Here is a 15,241-nt window from a genome sequence, read left to right on the forward strand (position 1 = left end):
AATTTAGAGGGATTCTAATTTTATGGGCAGGAAAAATTTGTGTAAATTTTCATTCTTAATAATCAACTAGGAGGAAGTCTGTTGCTTTATTTATTTTGTTATTGCTTATTGCATTAGAGGTTATTTTTTATTATACATATAAAAATAATATTTATAAAAAAATCCTACAACTTTAGAGAAATGGAAAAAAAAAAAAGTATATACATAAAATACAAAAGTGCTAGACAATAAGTATTAGTTAAATTTTTTTGCAAACTTACAAATTTGAAAGACATACAAAAAAATTTCATCTATGAAGACAATAATAAAGATATATATATATATATATATATATATATGTAAAACTAGATAATTATTATAAATAAATGAACACACAAAAAAAAAAAATCCAATCTAAAACTAAAAGAAATTCAAATATTCAAATATAAGTATAAACATTGTTAATTATTTTAAATAACTAATAGTTTTTAAACTTTAAATAAATATCTTAAGTGCTATAATAAATAAAAAAAATACAAGTGCAAAATTGAAATATAGATATAGATACTTCTGTAAATGAATATTAATTTTTTAAAATATAACTATTATATATAATTTTTTTAAATATTTAGATACTAAAATTAAAATTTAAATGATAAGAATCTTATTTTAAGCTCTTTAAAAAAAAATATAATAATAAGGCATCTTAATTCCTTTTTAATGTATTAAATATATTTAAATTTAATTTATAAGATCCCTGTGTTGTTTTAAATATATTTATTAAATTTAATATTCTTTCCTTTTTCTCTTTTAAATCAATGATGTAATATTCACTCTGCTATATATATATATATAACTTCAATCGTACAAAAATTTACTGTTTGATGTAAATAGCAAAGTAATAATGTAATAATAATAAATAAATAAAATAAATATATATTATACTTATATTTCTCTTTCCAATTTATTAGCTTAGTTTTAACTTCAAAACTCAAATCAAACAAAATCATATGAAATAGTTGACTTGTATGCCATGTACTAACTCAATAATTGGACCAAAAAAAAAAAAATAATAATAATAATAATACATGAATCAAAATAATTATAAACATACATGAATATGAAGCAATGAATGAAAAAATTCACAATGTACAATTTTATACAATTTGCTAAAAAAAATAATAAATTTTAAAAAAATACATAAATAGATTTATAGTTAGTTTTTCTTTTATCTTCATCTTCATCGATATGATATTTTTCATACCTGCACTTACACACATACGACACATACAATTGGTAACATAAGAAGATATTATTGAATAAATAAGATTAAAGAGGAGAAAAATCATGGGATGCACAAAAAAAAAAAAAAAAAAAAGACTATAGCAAACAAGTTAAAAAATATAAAAAAGAATAAAAAAAGAAAAGAGATCAAAGAATTAACATTATCTCAATTGAATAAGAAAGTAATAATATATCTTCATTGAACATACATGTATGTAAAGGAATGAAGAAAGAAAGCAACAATCAAAACTCAAAGAATTGAAAAGCAATAAAAGAGAAAAAGAAAAAATTACTCTGAAAGAAAATCACTAGAACTAAGGTATACATAGATAGGTGTAGGTACATTTAAATAGATATCAATAAGAAAAAAAATTGAAAAAGTTTTGAAAGTTTTAATTTCAAAATTAAAAAATTTTAAAGTACTAATTATTTAAAATTTTAGATATTGTTGTATATATTAGATTAAATATGGAAAAAGAAATGAATAAAAATTATAAAAATTATAAAAAAGAAAAATAGAAATGTTTGAAGAAGAAAGTGCCAAGTAAGCTATTTGAAGATTTTTTTTACTTCAAAATTATATATATGTATAGATATTTATATAAAAATTATAGTATTTTGGATACTCAATTATAACTTTTTTTTTTTCCGTTTAAATACAAAAAAAGTTAGACACTAAATATAATTAAGCTATTTTCAGTGAAAAGATGTAAATATACAGTATACACGTATGCCTTGTCTCTGCCGCTTTAAAAATTTTGTATTCCCGCCTCTTACACTATAGGAATAAGGTGGTCACCGTTCAGCCAAATTCAAAATCACACAGAAACTTCCCTCTTTAGGTTCCATCTCCGGTTCCTAAATCAACTCACCAATTCTTGTATTTCTCCCTGAAACGTCCCTGGCTCAGTCACTTCCTAGGTTTTGATCTCCAAAACCTTTTCAATTCCTCAGTTCTATTTTTCAAGGAAGCTGAATTGGATCTTCTGGTGTCGAGCTCTCTTTCTTTCATATCAGAGTTACTACCAGAGCTTTTTGGCTCACAACGCCAAAGGTAACCTAATTCGGTAGTTTCTTAATTTACTGGTTCACGGTTTTTCTTCATTTTATTGGCCATATGTGTCCGTGTAGTTGGTTGTGTTCTTATTCTTCCTGGGTTATGAATTCAGACAAAAAAGAATGTACATCAAAGAAATATGCTTAGAGGGGTTCAAATCATATGCGACGAGGACGGTGGTCCAGGGTTTCGATCCTTTTTTCAATGCGATTACGGGGCTGAATGGCTCGGGCAAATCGAATATTCTCGATTCGATTTGCTTTGTGTTAGGTATTACAAATTTGCAGCAGGTTCGTGCTGCGAATCTCCAGGAGCTGGTGTACAAGCAAGGGCAAGCTGGCATTACTAAGGCCACTGTGTCCATTGTGTTCGATAACTCTGATAGGAACAGGAGTCCCCTTGGATATGAGGATCATTCAGAGATCACGGTGACGAGACAGGTTAGTTAAATGCTTAGTGAAATTGTATAAATTTTTGGAGTGATGAACTGCAATTGCTTAAAAAATAGAGTTCGAAAGGCTGGCAGGTAAGGCTTACATCTTATGTGTTTTGTGAATTTGTATGGCAAATGCAAATTTATGCATTACTTTGAAGGTCCACTTTGAGTTCATGTGATATTGTTACATTGTTTGTAGAACAGGCTACTGAGTGTTATCTTCATGCTTTGTGAGCTTAGCTTATTTTATCCAATACAAATTGAGTTTTTTTTTTCTTGTTAAGGATTTATTGCTTATTACGTAGATTGTGGTCGGTGGAAGGAACAAGTATCTGATCAATGGAAAGCTTGCCCAGCCTAGTCAAGTTCAGAACCTTTTCCATTCAGTGCAGCTGAATGTTAACAATCCGCATTTTCTCATTATGCAAGGACGCATCACAAAGGTCTTAAATATGAAGCCCCCTGAGATTTTATCCATGTTGGAAGAGGCTGCTGGGACTAGAATGTATGAAACAAAGAAAGATGCTGCATTGAAAACACTTGAGAAGAAGCAGAGTAAGGTTGATGAGATTAATAAGCTCCTTGACCAAGAAATACTTCCTGCTTTGGAGAAGTTAAGGAAGGAAAGGATCCAATACATGCAGTGGGCAAATGGCAATGCTGAATTAGACCGACTTAAAAGATTTTGCATTGCTTATGAGTATGTTCAAGCAGAGGAGATTAGAGAAAACACAATTGGTGAGGTTGAACAGATAAAGGCCAAGATTTCTGAAATTGATGGTGACACAGAAAAGACGCAGGTGGAAATACAGGAAATGGAGACAAAAATATCAAAATTGACTGCTGAAAAGGAAGCTAGTATGGGTGGGGAAGTAAAAACTTTGTCAGATAAAGTACATGTTCTCTCTCAAGATCTTGTGCGCGAAGTATCCGTGCTGCACAACAAGGAGGACACTTTAAGGGGTGAAAATGAGAATGCCGAGAAGGTGACCTATCTTTGCTAACTCTGTTTTAACTTTGCATGCCTGCAGCATTTCAAATCAACCCCCCTTCCCTTTCTCTAAATTCCATGCCAGTTGGTTATAATAGAGTCAGATTTCACATTTTTGTGTTGCCAGATTGTCGATGGTATTGAAGACTTGAAACAGTCAGTGGAAGAGAAGGCCACTGCTGTTAGAAAGTCTGAAGAAGGAGCAGCTGATCTCGAAAAGAGAGTCAAGGAACTCTCTAAGGCTTTGGAAGAACATGAGAAGGATTACCAAGTAAGAAGTGGTTGTGCATGTTGATTTTACTCTGCAGATATTGTTGTGTCTTTGCTTTTATGTGCAAACTAAACTGCTTCTGAGAAAGGTTTAATTGCCATGCATAGGGTGTACTAGCTGGAAAAAGTAGTGGAAATGAGGAAAAATGCCTTGAAGATCAACTAGCTGAAGCAAAGGTTGCTGTTGGAAATGCAGAAACAGAATTGAAACAGTTGAAAACCAAAATCAACCATTGCCAAAAAGAGCTGAAAGAAAAAAAGCATCAGTTATTGTCAAAGCGTGAGGAAGCAGTTGCTGTAGAAAATGAATTTAATGCTAGAAGTAAAGACGTGGAAAATGTTAATTTGGCATTGGAATCTCTTCCATATAAGGAGGGCCAGATGGAAGCTTTACAAAAGGTTTGCATGCTCTTCCTCTGGTGGCATTTCCTTTCCTGCACCTGAATTATCTACAAGTTTCCTTATTATTAAATGTCTTTGTAAAACAAAATTTTCTGCAGGATCGTGCATCTGAAATGGATTTTTTGCAGAAGCTGAAAGACAAAATACGGGATCTTTCAGCACAATTATCAAATGTTCAATTCACCTACCGTGATCCTGTAAAAAACTTTGATAGATCAAAAGTGAAAGGCGTGGTTGCAAAACTTATCAAAGTGAAGGATAGCTCCACAATGACTGCCTTAGAGGTCAGCAATGCATGCATCATATTCTTGGTTTAACAAATTACAAGAGGTTTTTTGCTTAATTGTATAGGTGAAGACTTTTATATTGAGTTAATATGCTGATTATATTGACTTAATATGTAGGTTACTGCTGGTGGCAAGTTATTTAATGTTGTTGTAGACACTGAAAATACTGGAAAGCAACTTCTTCAAAATGGTGAACTCCGGAGAAGAGTAACAATTATTCCTTTGAACAAAATTCAATCCCATACTGTTCCCCATAGAGTTCAGCAGGCTGCCATTCGATTGGTTAGTCATTCATTTGATTTTATTTCCTTTATTTATTGTCCGGAACTCTTTGTCCTTTCCGCTGATTTTCTTCGTTTGTTTCCAGGTTGGCAAGGGGAATGCAGAATTGGCACTTTCTTTAGTTGGCTACGATGAGGACTTAAGAGTATGCTTGCTAGGCCTGTTGATTTATTTTTAGGGAAATTATAAAAAATCTTTAAAGGCTGGGTCCAATTTCATATTTTGGATGGTCCTTTTTTTTCCTAATAATTATAATATGTCCTTTATAGTCTACAACTAAGTAATTTTGATAAAAGTTATGCTGTTTTAACCATTTTTAATGAAAAATTTCCCAAGTGTAAATGACACTAAATATCTTTCTTTTTATATGATTTTTGCCCAATCTTTCTTCCAATATTCCCTTTTATTTATAGTTGAAATCGGATCTACATGGTATTCTATGTTGTGCATAGGCAATTCTTTACATTGGTTGTACACATCTTTTTATACTTTTTTTTTTAAGAATTCATATAGTTCAAAGTTGCACCTTGTTGAATATTATTTTTCTCAAAAATTGATTTTTACTGCAGAACGCTATGGAATATGTTTTTGGTTCAACCTTTGTTTGCAAAACCATGGATGCTGCAAAGGAGGTATTCCAGTCCTGGCAAAACTTTCTCATCTGCTACATTATTTGGAACTTTGAATAGTTAAATTTTATTGAGGTCACTGATATTAACAAACCTATAACCACAGGAACATTCTTCTATATTTTCTCGTGGACCAGTTTTATTTACTTGGATTTCTGTACTGGATGTTTTGTAGATTGCTTTTAATCGAGAAATTCGCACTCCCAGTGTCACTGTTGATGGTGATATTTTTCAACCAAGTGGTCTTTTGACTGGTGGAAGCCGCAAGTAAGTTGCTTAACGATTAATGGAACTCTTGCGGGCATGAATTCAAGTTATTTTAAGTTTTTCCTTTTTGTCACCAAAGTTCCATTTCTTTTTTTTGTTTGCTTGTATAATGTTAGATATTATTCTTAAGCTTGCATTAAGAGAGGGTTTCAAAATTTTAAATCTACTTGGTTTAGCAAATATTTAGTATTGATTTATCTTTTGCCATAGGGGTGGTGGTGATTTGTTAAGACAACTCCATGAATTGGCAAATGCTGAATCAGACCTTTTACTACATCAAAGAAAATTATCTGAAATTGAAGCTAAGGTAGACTTTGAAATCCCTTGTCCTTTATATGTCCATTTCTAGATATTTCAAAATATTATTTCAAGTTTGTGACTGTTTCAATTTCTTTGCTATTATTATTATTATGTCGTCTTGGAATTGCAGATTACAGAGCTTCTACCTCGTCATAAAAAGTTCATGGAACTTAAGAAACATCTGGAACTTAAACAGTATGACCTGTCATTATTCCAGGGCCGGGCTGAGCAAAATGAACATCATAAGGTTTTTGTCCTTTTACTGCTTTCATGTAACTGGTTTATCCTGTTTACTTTTATGTTATCATAGTGCATGTTTTGTGTTGGGCAATAGTACACTTCCATTTCATCTGTTCTTTTTTTTCTTTTTCTTCCCCTTTTGGATTGTCGGTTCGTAATAGCTTGGTGAATTAGTGAAGAAGATTGAGCAGGAGCTTGAAGAAGCAAATTCTATAGCCAAAGAAAAGCAAAATTTGTATGAAGAATGTGTTAGTACAGTGTCTATGCTTGAGAAGTCGATCAGAGAGCATGATAATAATCGAGAAGGCAGGCTCAAAGACTTGGAGAAAAAGATTAAGGCTATGAAAGCTCAAGTTCAGTTAGCTTCAAAAGATCTCAAGGTAGGTTTTGTTTTGCTGATGCATACAATACATTTTATGATGTTTAGATTTCTAAACTGTCACAGCTTTCTATTTCTGTTATGGTCAACAATTCATTTTAGCAAAATTCTAAGAATATAAAAAGTGCAAATGTTCTCCAATCTCTTATCATGAATCACTTAGTTTGAAATTTGGGGTTTTTTATTCTCATCATATTTCCTCCTATGCTGCTAATCCTTCAGTCTATCAAAGAGTGTCAAAAAATGAAAGTTTAAAGATAGAAAGGGTGCACTTACATTTGGGGATGATGTTTTGGCTAAGATATGTTTTACAAACAACTTTTGCAAAACTTTTCTGTGAAGCATTTTGATTTTGAGGCAGTCCAAGGGGGAAGGGCACTCTGTCAGATGGAGGGAATAGATTTAAACATTATTCCGACAACTTTAATACTACATGTGCCTTCTTTGTTGATTTCAACGATCATATTGGCTGAATAGATTTTTGACATTTTCGGCATGGTTCTCTTTGCAATTAGGGACATGAAAATGAAAAACAGAGGCTTATTATGGAACAGGAAGCTGTCATTAAAGAACGGGCGTCGTTGGAGAGTCAATTAGGTTCCTTGAGGATGCAAATTAACCATCTCAATTTGGAAGTGGAAGAACAAAAGTCTAAGGTAAACTTGGATAAGCTTTAGTGAGTTCATAAGTGAGAAGTTATTGCAATTTACTTTCCTCTTGCAGGTTGCTTCTGTACGTAATACTCATGATGAAGCTCATTCTGAGCTTGAATTGATCCGTCTAAAGATGAAGGAATGTGATTCTCAAATTAATAGCTTCCTTAAGGAGCAGCAAAAACTACAACAAAAAGTTAGTGAGACAAAGCTTGAGAGGAAGAAGCTAGAAAATGAGGTAATTTTGGTTAAGGTAACTAGTATACCAGCCCAACTTGAGACACTAAATTGTACTCTTTCTAATTGCTGGAATAGGTAAAAAGAATGGAAATGCAACAAAAAGATTGCTCTACAAAAGTGGACAAATTGATTGAGAAGCATGCCTGGATTGCTTCTGAGAAACAACTATTTGGAAGAAGTGGGACAGATTATGATTTCATGTCTCGTGATCCTAAGAAAGCAAGAGAAGAACTTGAGAAATTACAAGCTGAGCAATCAGGGTGTGTGAATCAAAAAAATTTAAATATTTTAATCCTCAGATGGAAGTTCTTTTCACATGCATATGTTCTAGTTGTAAATTTTTATCTTTTTCTTTTCTTTTTTTTCTGGGAAACCTGACACCTGACTAATTGGTTTTTTGTTTTCTGTTTTCACACTTATGAAGCCTTGAGAAAAGGGTGAACAAGAAGGTTATGGCAATGTTTGAGAAAGCTGAGGATGAGTATAATGACTTAATGTCGAAGAAAAACATTATTGAGGTACGCTACTCTGAATATGCATGAAAATAGTTGTAGCTTAGATTGGCTGCACTTCACTGTGCTAATTTTAGGTTTAACTAGAATGACAAGTCCAAGATCAAGAAGGTGATTGAAGAGCTTGATGAGAAGAAGAAAGAAACTCTCAAAGTTACCTGGGTTAAAGTTAACAGGTGAGCACAGTTCTTTCTTCGTATCTGCTATATTTCTTCTTCCTTTTTGCATTTCGTTTTTAAAGTAACCATTCATTGTCTTCATGTTTGTGATGGATGCTCTGGTTCTCAATTTCACAAAATTTGACTGCATCTGTCCACAAAAAATTTGTTTCTTCAGTGACTTTGGATCCATCTTCTCTACACTATTGCCTGGAACCACAGCAAAGCTAGAACCACCAGAAGGCTGCAGTTTCCTGGATGGTCTGGAGGTTCGTGTTGCATTTGGAGGTGTCTGGAAACAGTCCTTGTCAGAGCTAAGCGGAGGCCAACGATCTCTGCTTGCCCTTTCTCTAATCTTGGCACTGCTTCTCTTTAAACCTGCCCCACTTTATATCTTGGACGAGGTATACTTTAGTTGATTTTTCATTTATTATTTGGGATTTTGCAAAAACTGATACCAAGCTTTTCCCTTTTAGACATATTGGATTGAATTTGAAATCTATTATGACATTGTAATTGAAATATTCAAGCATAATCCAAATATTTTCATATAAAAGGTGCGTGTAAGGAAATGGACAAGTCATTTTAGGGGCTTTGTTGAGGAGATTCTGAATGGTACTTTATATGTGTCTTAGATTAGGCATGTGCACACAAAATACATTTTTTTTTTTATTTATACTGAAACTACTTCAAATGAACTCTACTTTTGGTTCTAGTGTCTACTGGTTTCATAATTTGGAGTAAAATTTTGTCATGAATGTATTTGCAAGTGATTTAATGTTGAGCCGTTTGACAGGTTGATGCAGCTCTTGATTTAAGCCACACACAGAACATAGGGAGAATGATCAAAGCTCACTTCCCACATTCCCAGGTCAAATAATTTTCTTTTGATGCACTTAGTGGCAAAGGGAATAATTTAGCAGCAAATGTGGAGTTAAAGTGAATTTTGGTTATTGCTTGGGAATGGCACCCGATGTTTAATTTGCTTTCAAGCATAATATGCTAGGATATTTTGTCTTACACTTGTCTCTTTTGAATTATCTTGTAGTTTATTGTGGTTTCACTCAAAGAAGGCATGTTCAACAATGCCAATGTCCTCTTTCGGACGAAATTTGTAGATGGTGTTTCAACTGTCCAGAGGACTGTTGCTGCTAAGCAGAACAAGTGATTGCTGCCACATTATCAGGTTTTGTTACTGTGTTACTTTGATGGAATTTTATTATTTCGATTCACATGTTTTGAAGTAACGTCCAGTAATGCCTGGTCAGTCCATATGTTATTAATATACCGTCACTAGTCGTAACACATTTACTTAACTCAGTTCCAAATTTTTGTAGTTTGTCTTTAATTTGATATTCCTCAGTTCACCATTCCTATCACTTTCCTGCTTTCTTTTCTCTCTCTAACTACTTGAGATTATTATGCTTGATTAGATTTTGATGGCAAACATGGCGGATGGGAGAGTTTGGCTTCGAATTCTGGCACTGATGAAATGATACTAATTTATTTGAATGTCTGATGATGTATTTTTATTTTGTAAATGTGTGCTAATATGTGAAAGTTTGTATTAACCATATTGTATTAGTAATGCTAACGATACATAAAACCATGAAATTCTGTTCAATCAAATTACTCATTTGGTGTTGACCATGGGTTTGACTAAATTCGGATGTGATTAACCTGAATCGGAAAACTGACTGACCCTCGGTTCAACCGGTTGAACCAGCTGTTCAAATAAATAAATAAAAAAGCATGTTAATAATTATATATTATAAGATGAATCAGTTAAGCATTTTATAATATCTGTATAAGTGAGTCCAAATGTATGTTTATCTGAAGAAGATATATGATCGTTTGCCGTTAATTAGAAAACAAGTCTAAAATATTTGTTTATATATAGTTCTTATTGATATTTCTTTACATCTCAATTTTTTTTTTTTTGAAAAATAAATTCTGAAATAAGAAAAATCTACTATTACTCCATTAGTCAAATAAAAATCAAAGCAGCCGCTAAAAATTCTAAAATGGAATAAGAAAGATTCAAAAGTAGCAATACTCATAGGCTAATGATAGTGCTGTGTCAGCCACTATAACTTGAGGATCTTTCCTTTCCTCCATAAGTGCAGCCCAAATCTATGAACAGGACAGCGTCTGTTCTTGCACTAGCCCAAAAACTTGACTTAAAGATTAGCTTGTGCACCGTCGACTCATCTTTAAGCTCCACTAATTCCGCATATTAGTGGTGTATAATAATTTTGATTAGGAAAATTGAAAGCACATGATTACTTCAAATACATTCATTCGTGTCTAATCACTATTGATCCAATAATGCTTCTGCACCAAACTCAGAACATTCTTCTTGATTATGTATTTGACAACCGCCAACCAACAAACTTAAACATTAAACTATATCGCATCAACGCGCATTCAATTTTGGTGATAGCTACACTTTCAAGTCTTTCTAAACATACTTTTCACAAGAAAATGCAGCCTTGAAACAATTGGACAGACCGAGTCTTTCTTGTACCTGACATTAACCCCATATTTGTTCATACTGTCAGCTAAGACACTGTTTTTGCATATGCTGTAATGATTCAGTAATATCTTCGCAGTCTGCACACACAACCTCGACCATAAACTATGGATATAAGATAAATGTTTAGCAAACAGAAGAAAGAGGAACATTCTCAACTATGAGAACTTCTGTCTCTTTGGTCCTTCTAGTTTCTTTGATAGTTTTGCCATTTTCTTGTAAAGCAAGCTTCGCTTTAACCGCGGAAGCTTTAGCCCTCCTAAAATGGAAAACAAGTCTTGGGAATCAATCAATTCTCCGGTCATGGGTAATACCCAGAGAAAATGACAATTCCAGTGCTGCATATCACTGCAAATGGCGTGGAATAACTTGTAATAAAGCAGGCAGTGTTACTGAAATAAATCTTGCTTACACAGGTCTAACAGGTACTCTCCAAGACTTAGATTTCTCCTCCTTTCCAAACCTTCTCCGTCTTGATCTTAAAGTAAACCAGCTTACAGGCATCATTCCATTAAACATAGGCATACTTTCCAAACTCCAGTTTCTTGATCTTTCTACAAACAATCTTAATGGAACTTTGCCTCTTGCTCTTGCTAATCTTACTCAGGTTTATGAGCTTGACTTTTCTCGAAACAATATCAGTGGTGTGCTAGACCCCCGCTTGTTCCCTGATGGAACAAGTTTTACCAAAACTGGCCTTGTTAGTCTAAAAAATTTTCTCCTTCAAACTACAGGACTTGGTGGCAGAATTCCTGAAGAAATAGGAAATCTGAAAAATCTGTCTCTTCTAGCTTTAGATGAAAATCATTTCTATGGTTCAATTCCTTCCTCTCTAGGAAATTTGAGTCAGTTGACCATTCTACGCCTTTCCAGCAACCAATTATCAGGGGAAATTCCACCAACTTTAGGCAATTTGAAAAAGTTAACTGATTTGCGCTTGTTCAAAAACCAATTGTCTGGTTTAGTGCCTTCAGGATTAGGCAATCTTTCATCATTAACTGTTCTACACCTTTCTGAGAATAACTTAACTGGCCATTTGCCACCACAAGTATGCAAAGGTGGAAAGCTAATCAATTTCACAGCTGCTTTCAACAATTTCTACGGTCCAATCCCTGTTAGCCTAAACAACTGTCATTCCTTATACAGAGTTAGGCTTGAACATAACCAACTTACAGGAGTTTTGGACCAAGATTTTGGAGTATATCCAAACCTCACTTATATTGACCTAAGTTTCAACAAGTTGAGAGGTGAGCTCTCTGCAAAATGGGGTCAATGCCAAAACCTGACACTTCTGAGAATTGCTGGGAATATGGTAGGTGGCAACATTCCTGCTGAGATTAGTCACCTGGAGCAGCTAGTAGTACTTGACCTTTCTTTGAACCAAATTTCTGGTGACATACCAGAAAATCTTGGAAAATTATCCAAGCTTTTGCTTCTAAGCCTGAAAGATAATAGGCTTTCAGGTCAGGTGCCAACGGAAATTGGAGAATTATCCAACTTGCAGTCTCTAGACCTTTCTATGAACATGCTAAGTGGGCCAATTCCACATCAAATAGGAGACTGTTCTAGACTTCAAATGCTGAACTTGGCCGAGAATAAGTTGAATGGCAGAATCCCTTATCAAATTGGTAATCTTGCAGCTTTGCAAAATTCACTTGATTTGAGCTACAATTTTCTTACTGGAGAAATCCCTTCTCAGCTTGGAAAGCTTGCAAGTTTAGAACAACTGAACCTATCATGCAATAATCTTACCGGTTCAATTCCTTCTTCTCTTAGTAACATGTTGAGCTTGATTACTTTCAATCTTTCATATAACAACTTAGAGGGTCCAATTCCTGATAGCAACATCTTTCGCTCAGTCGATCCAAGCGCTTATAGCAACAACAAAGACTTATGCAGTGGTGAAATGCAAGCTTTGAGACCCTGCAATACCACTACTACTGAAAAGAGCGACACAAATAGAAAAAACAAATTCGTTGCAATTGCTCCTTCAATGGCAGGTGGGCTATTTCTTTCACTTGCATTTGCAAGTATTCTTGCATTTCTCCACAAAAGAAACATGTCAACAGATGAAAGCAAATCAAGCAGTAGAGAAGAAGATCAATTCTCGGTATGCTACTTTAATGGCAGGATTGTGTATGAAGACATTATTCAAGCTACAAAAAACTTCAATGACATGTACCGCATTGGAGAGGGAGGAACCGGAAAGGTTTACAAAGCGGAAATGTCAGGCTGTCAAGCGTTAGCAGTAAAGAAGCTGAATTACCTTGGCAAAGACGGAGAAGTTGAAAGGATAAAAAGTTTTAGCAATGAGGTAGTAGCTTTAGCAGAACTACGCCATCGCAATATTGTAAAACTCCATGGATTCTGTTACAAAAGAAAGCATGCATTTTTGGTTTACGAGTTCATAGGAAAAGGAAGCTTAGCTAATATGCTAAGCAGTGAGAAAGGAGCTACGGAGTTGGATTGGGAAAAGAGGATTAAAATTATTAAAGGGGTTGCTCATGCTTTATCTTATATGCATCATGATTGTAATCCACCTATGATTCATCGAGACATATCCAGCAATAATGTTTTATTAAACTCTGAACTTGAGGCTCTTGTATCAGATTTTGGCACTGCCCGGTTTTTGAAGCCGTATTCATCTAATTGGACAACAATTGCAGGAACATATGGTTACGTAGCTCCTGGTAATTAATTAAGCTAAGAAATCTTTATTGAGTGGTTTTTTGCATAATAACATATTCTTTAAACAGATCATTGTTATGTTACTTATTGCAGAGCTAGCTTACACGGCTGCGGTGACTGAGAAATGTGATGTTTATAGTTTTGGGGTGCTGGCATTAGAAGTTATGATAGGGAAGCATCCAGCAGAACTCATATCATATCTGCAATCATTGACTGATAGATGCATATGCTTAGAAGATGTCTTAGACGGACGTATCTCGCCTCCAACAGATCAACAACTTACTGATAAATTGTCGTGTTTGTTGAGTATTGCTTTCATATGTTTAAGAGCTAATCCTGAATCTCGACCGTCCATGAGAAACGTATCTCAGCTTCTTGAAATGAAGGACAGTTCTGATTGTTAGTACTAATTCCTAAACACTAGTTTGTATATATGTTAATTATTTAGTCCATATCTTAACAATCAAACTAATTATGAAGTACTACTAATTTGTCCATACATCAATCAATCCTTACATTTATCTTTGTATCTTTTTGTGCTTGTATTTGCCTTTTCTTAAGTAAGAATTTTGCTCATTTTGCCATCTTCAAATTTCAGGAGAACGACAGCAAGAAAACAAGGAAAGAATGGTAAACGGCAAGAGAAATAAAAAATAAACGACAAACCATAAATTTCACTGGAAAAGTAATGACAAATATAACGAAACTATTATTTGGCGAGAAAAATATATTTATTCTTGGTAAAGGTAAATTTATCATGATAAATGTATTTTTATCTATTCATCAATAGCAAAAATATCACTATTTCAAACAAAGAAGCTCTTAATTAAATAAAACCATGATTCAATAATTTTTTTAAGCAACAATTTCAGTCGAACTTTGAAAACTTTATAGTAATTTGCCTAATTTTTACAAGTAATGTAAATTACCGACATTCTTTTCAAAGTGAGGAAATTACTGTAGTTGAGTCATACTCATACCTTTCATTTTACAGTGCGTACAGTACGGTACGCTGTATATATTATATAGCTTGATAAAATACGAACTGAAACCATTTTTGTTTCCAGAACCTAATTAATAAATAATTAAATGATAAAGTTGCGTATAATCAAGATCATTACTCCCACGTTTCTATGAAGTCCAAGTCGCGTTTGTAATGATTTGGCCAAATTAATTCCCGCGCATGCAACTCTGAAAATTACCTGATTTCCACATAATTGAGTGCTGCCACATTTTTTCAAACTCTGAGCTACAAGACCGCGCGTTCTGAGATTCTACGCTCCATCTAGTTATGAACGCGTTTAGCCGAAATATTTGTCATAGACTTTGAAACACCAACAAGCTATATATGTATATGTATAAATAATACTAACATACCATGTTCTTCAGATTCAAGAATGGCCTCTGCTAACAAGTTGTTTTATCTTTGGGCGCTGCTTTTCATTGCCCTTCTCCTTCTACTATCCCCTTCTGCCGCGTCCAGATATCTGCTAAACCCTCTTCTTGTCACTGGTAATTTGATCTGCTATTTAATTAATTAAATAAAAATATATTGATCGTCATGAAATTTACACTCTCTTGTATAATATAATGCAGACGAGGCGAGGATGCTGATAGATAATGAACCTCAAGATGATCCTCATGGAGGCAATTA

At 33.8% G+C, this 15,241-nt stretch overlaps 2 protein-coding genes across 3 annotated transcripts; both read left to right on the forward strand.

Annotated features, from left to right (window-relative positions):
• Positions 1 to 2,039: 2,039 nt before the first annotated feature.
• LOC105648619 (structural maintenance of chromosomes protein 2-1) lies at positions 2,040 to 10,030 on the forward strand. 2 transcript variants are annotated; one of them, XM_089715590.1, is made up of 22 exons: positions 2,040 to 2,317; positions 2,433 to 2,760; positions 3,062 to 3,742; positions 3,875 to 4,018; positions 4,126 to 4,416; positions 4,518 to 4,703; positions 4,824 to 4,988; positions 5,074 to 5,133; positions 5,558 to 5,620; positions 5,793 to 5,884; positions 6,095 to 6,191; positions 6,315 to 6,431; positions 6,586 to 6,804; positions 7,319 to 7,459; positions 7,527 to 7,694; positions 7,772 to 7,956; positions 8,121 to 8,214; positions 8,296 to 8,384; positions 8,545 to 8,770; positions 9,163 to 9,237; positions 9,415 to 9,552; positions 9,800 to 10,030. In XM_089715590.1, the coding sequence occupies exons 2-21, from the start codon at positions 2,443 to 2,445 to the stop codon at positions 9,532 to 9,534; spliced, it is 3,531 nt and encodes a 1,176-aa protein (XP_089571716.1). In that variant the 5' UTR covers positions 2,040 to 2,317; positions 2,433 to 2,442; the 3' UTR covers positions 9,535 to 9,552; positions 9,800 to 10,030. The 2 variants fall into 2 exon arrangements, with proteins under 2 accessions (XP_089571716.1, XP_089571717.1); XM_089715591.1 differs by lacking the exon at positions 2,040 to 2,317 and having other exon boundaries at positions 2,624 to 2,760; positions 3,041 to 3,742.
• A 402-nt stretch (positions 10,031 to 10,432) lies between these two features.
• On the forward strand, positions 10,433 to 14,104 carry LOC105648871 (uncharacterized). Its single transcript, XM_012235373.4, has 2 exons — positions 10,433 to 13,589; positions 13,681 to 14,104. Exons 1-2 carry the CDS (start codon positions 11,060 to 11,062, stop codon positions 13,989 to 13,991), a joined length of 2,841 nt encoding a protein of 946 aa, XP_012090763.1. The 5' UTR covers positions 10,433 to 11,059; the 3' UTR covers positions 13,992 to 14,104.
• The last annotated feature ends 1,137 nt before the right edge of the window (positions 14,105 to 15,241 follow it).

Source organism: Jatropha curcas, chromosome 10 (genome assembly GCF_041381405.1).
Source record: "Jatropha curcas cultivar XTBG-Jc1 chromosome 10, XTBG_Jcur_1.0, whole genome shotgun sequence".
NCBI lineage: Eukaryota > Viridiplantae > Streptophyta > Magnoliopsida > Malpighiales > Euphorbiaceae > Jatropha > Jatropha curcas.

Excerpts from the sequence above, each read along its gene's own strand:
- LOC105648619 (XM_089715590.1), top strand. The coding sequence starts at position 2,443 with ATGTACATCAAAGAAATATGCTTAGAGGGGTTCAAATCATATGCGACG. Across the intron at positions 4,989-5,073 it reads AGCAGGCTGCCATTCGATTG|GTTGGCAAGGGGAATGCAGA; the intron begins GTTAGTCATTCA and ends GTTTGTTTCCAG. Across the intron at positions 5,134-5,557 it reads GCTACGATGAGGACTTAAGA|AACGCTATGGAATATGTTTT; the intron begins GTATGCTTGCTA and ends TTTTTACTGCAG.
- LOC105648871 (XM_012235373.4), top strand. The coding sequence starts at position 11,060 with ATGAGAACTTCTGTCTCTTTGGTCCTTCTAGTTTCTTTGATAGTTTTG. Across the intron at positions 13,590-13,680 it reads ATATGGTTACGTAGCTCCTG|AGCTAGCTTACACGGCTGCG; the intron begins GTAATTAATTAA and ends TACTTATTGCAG.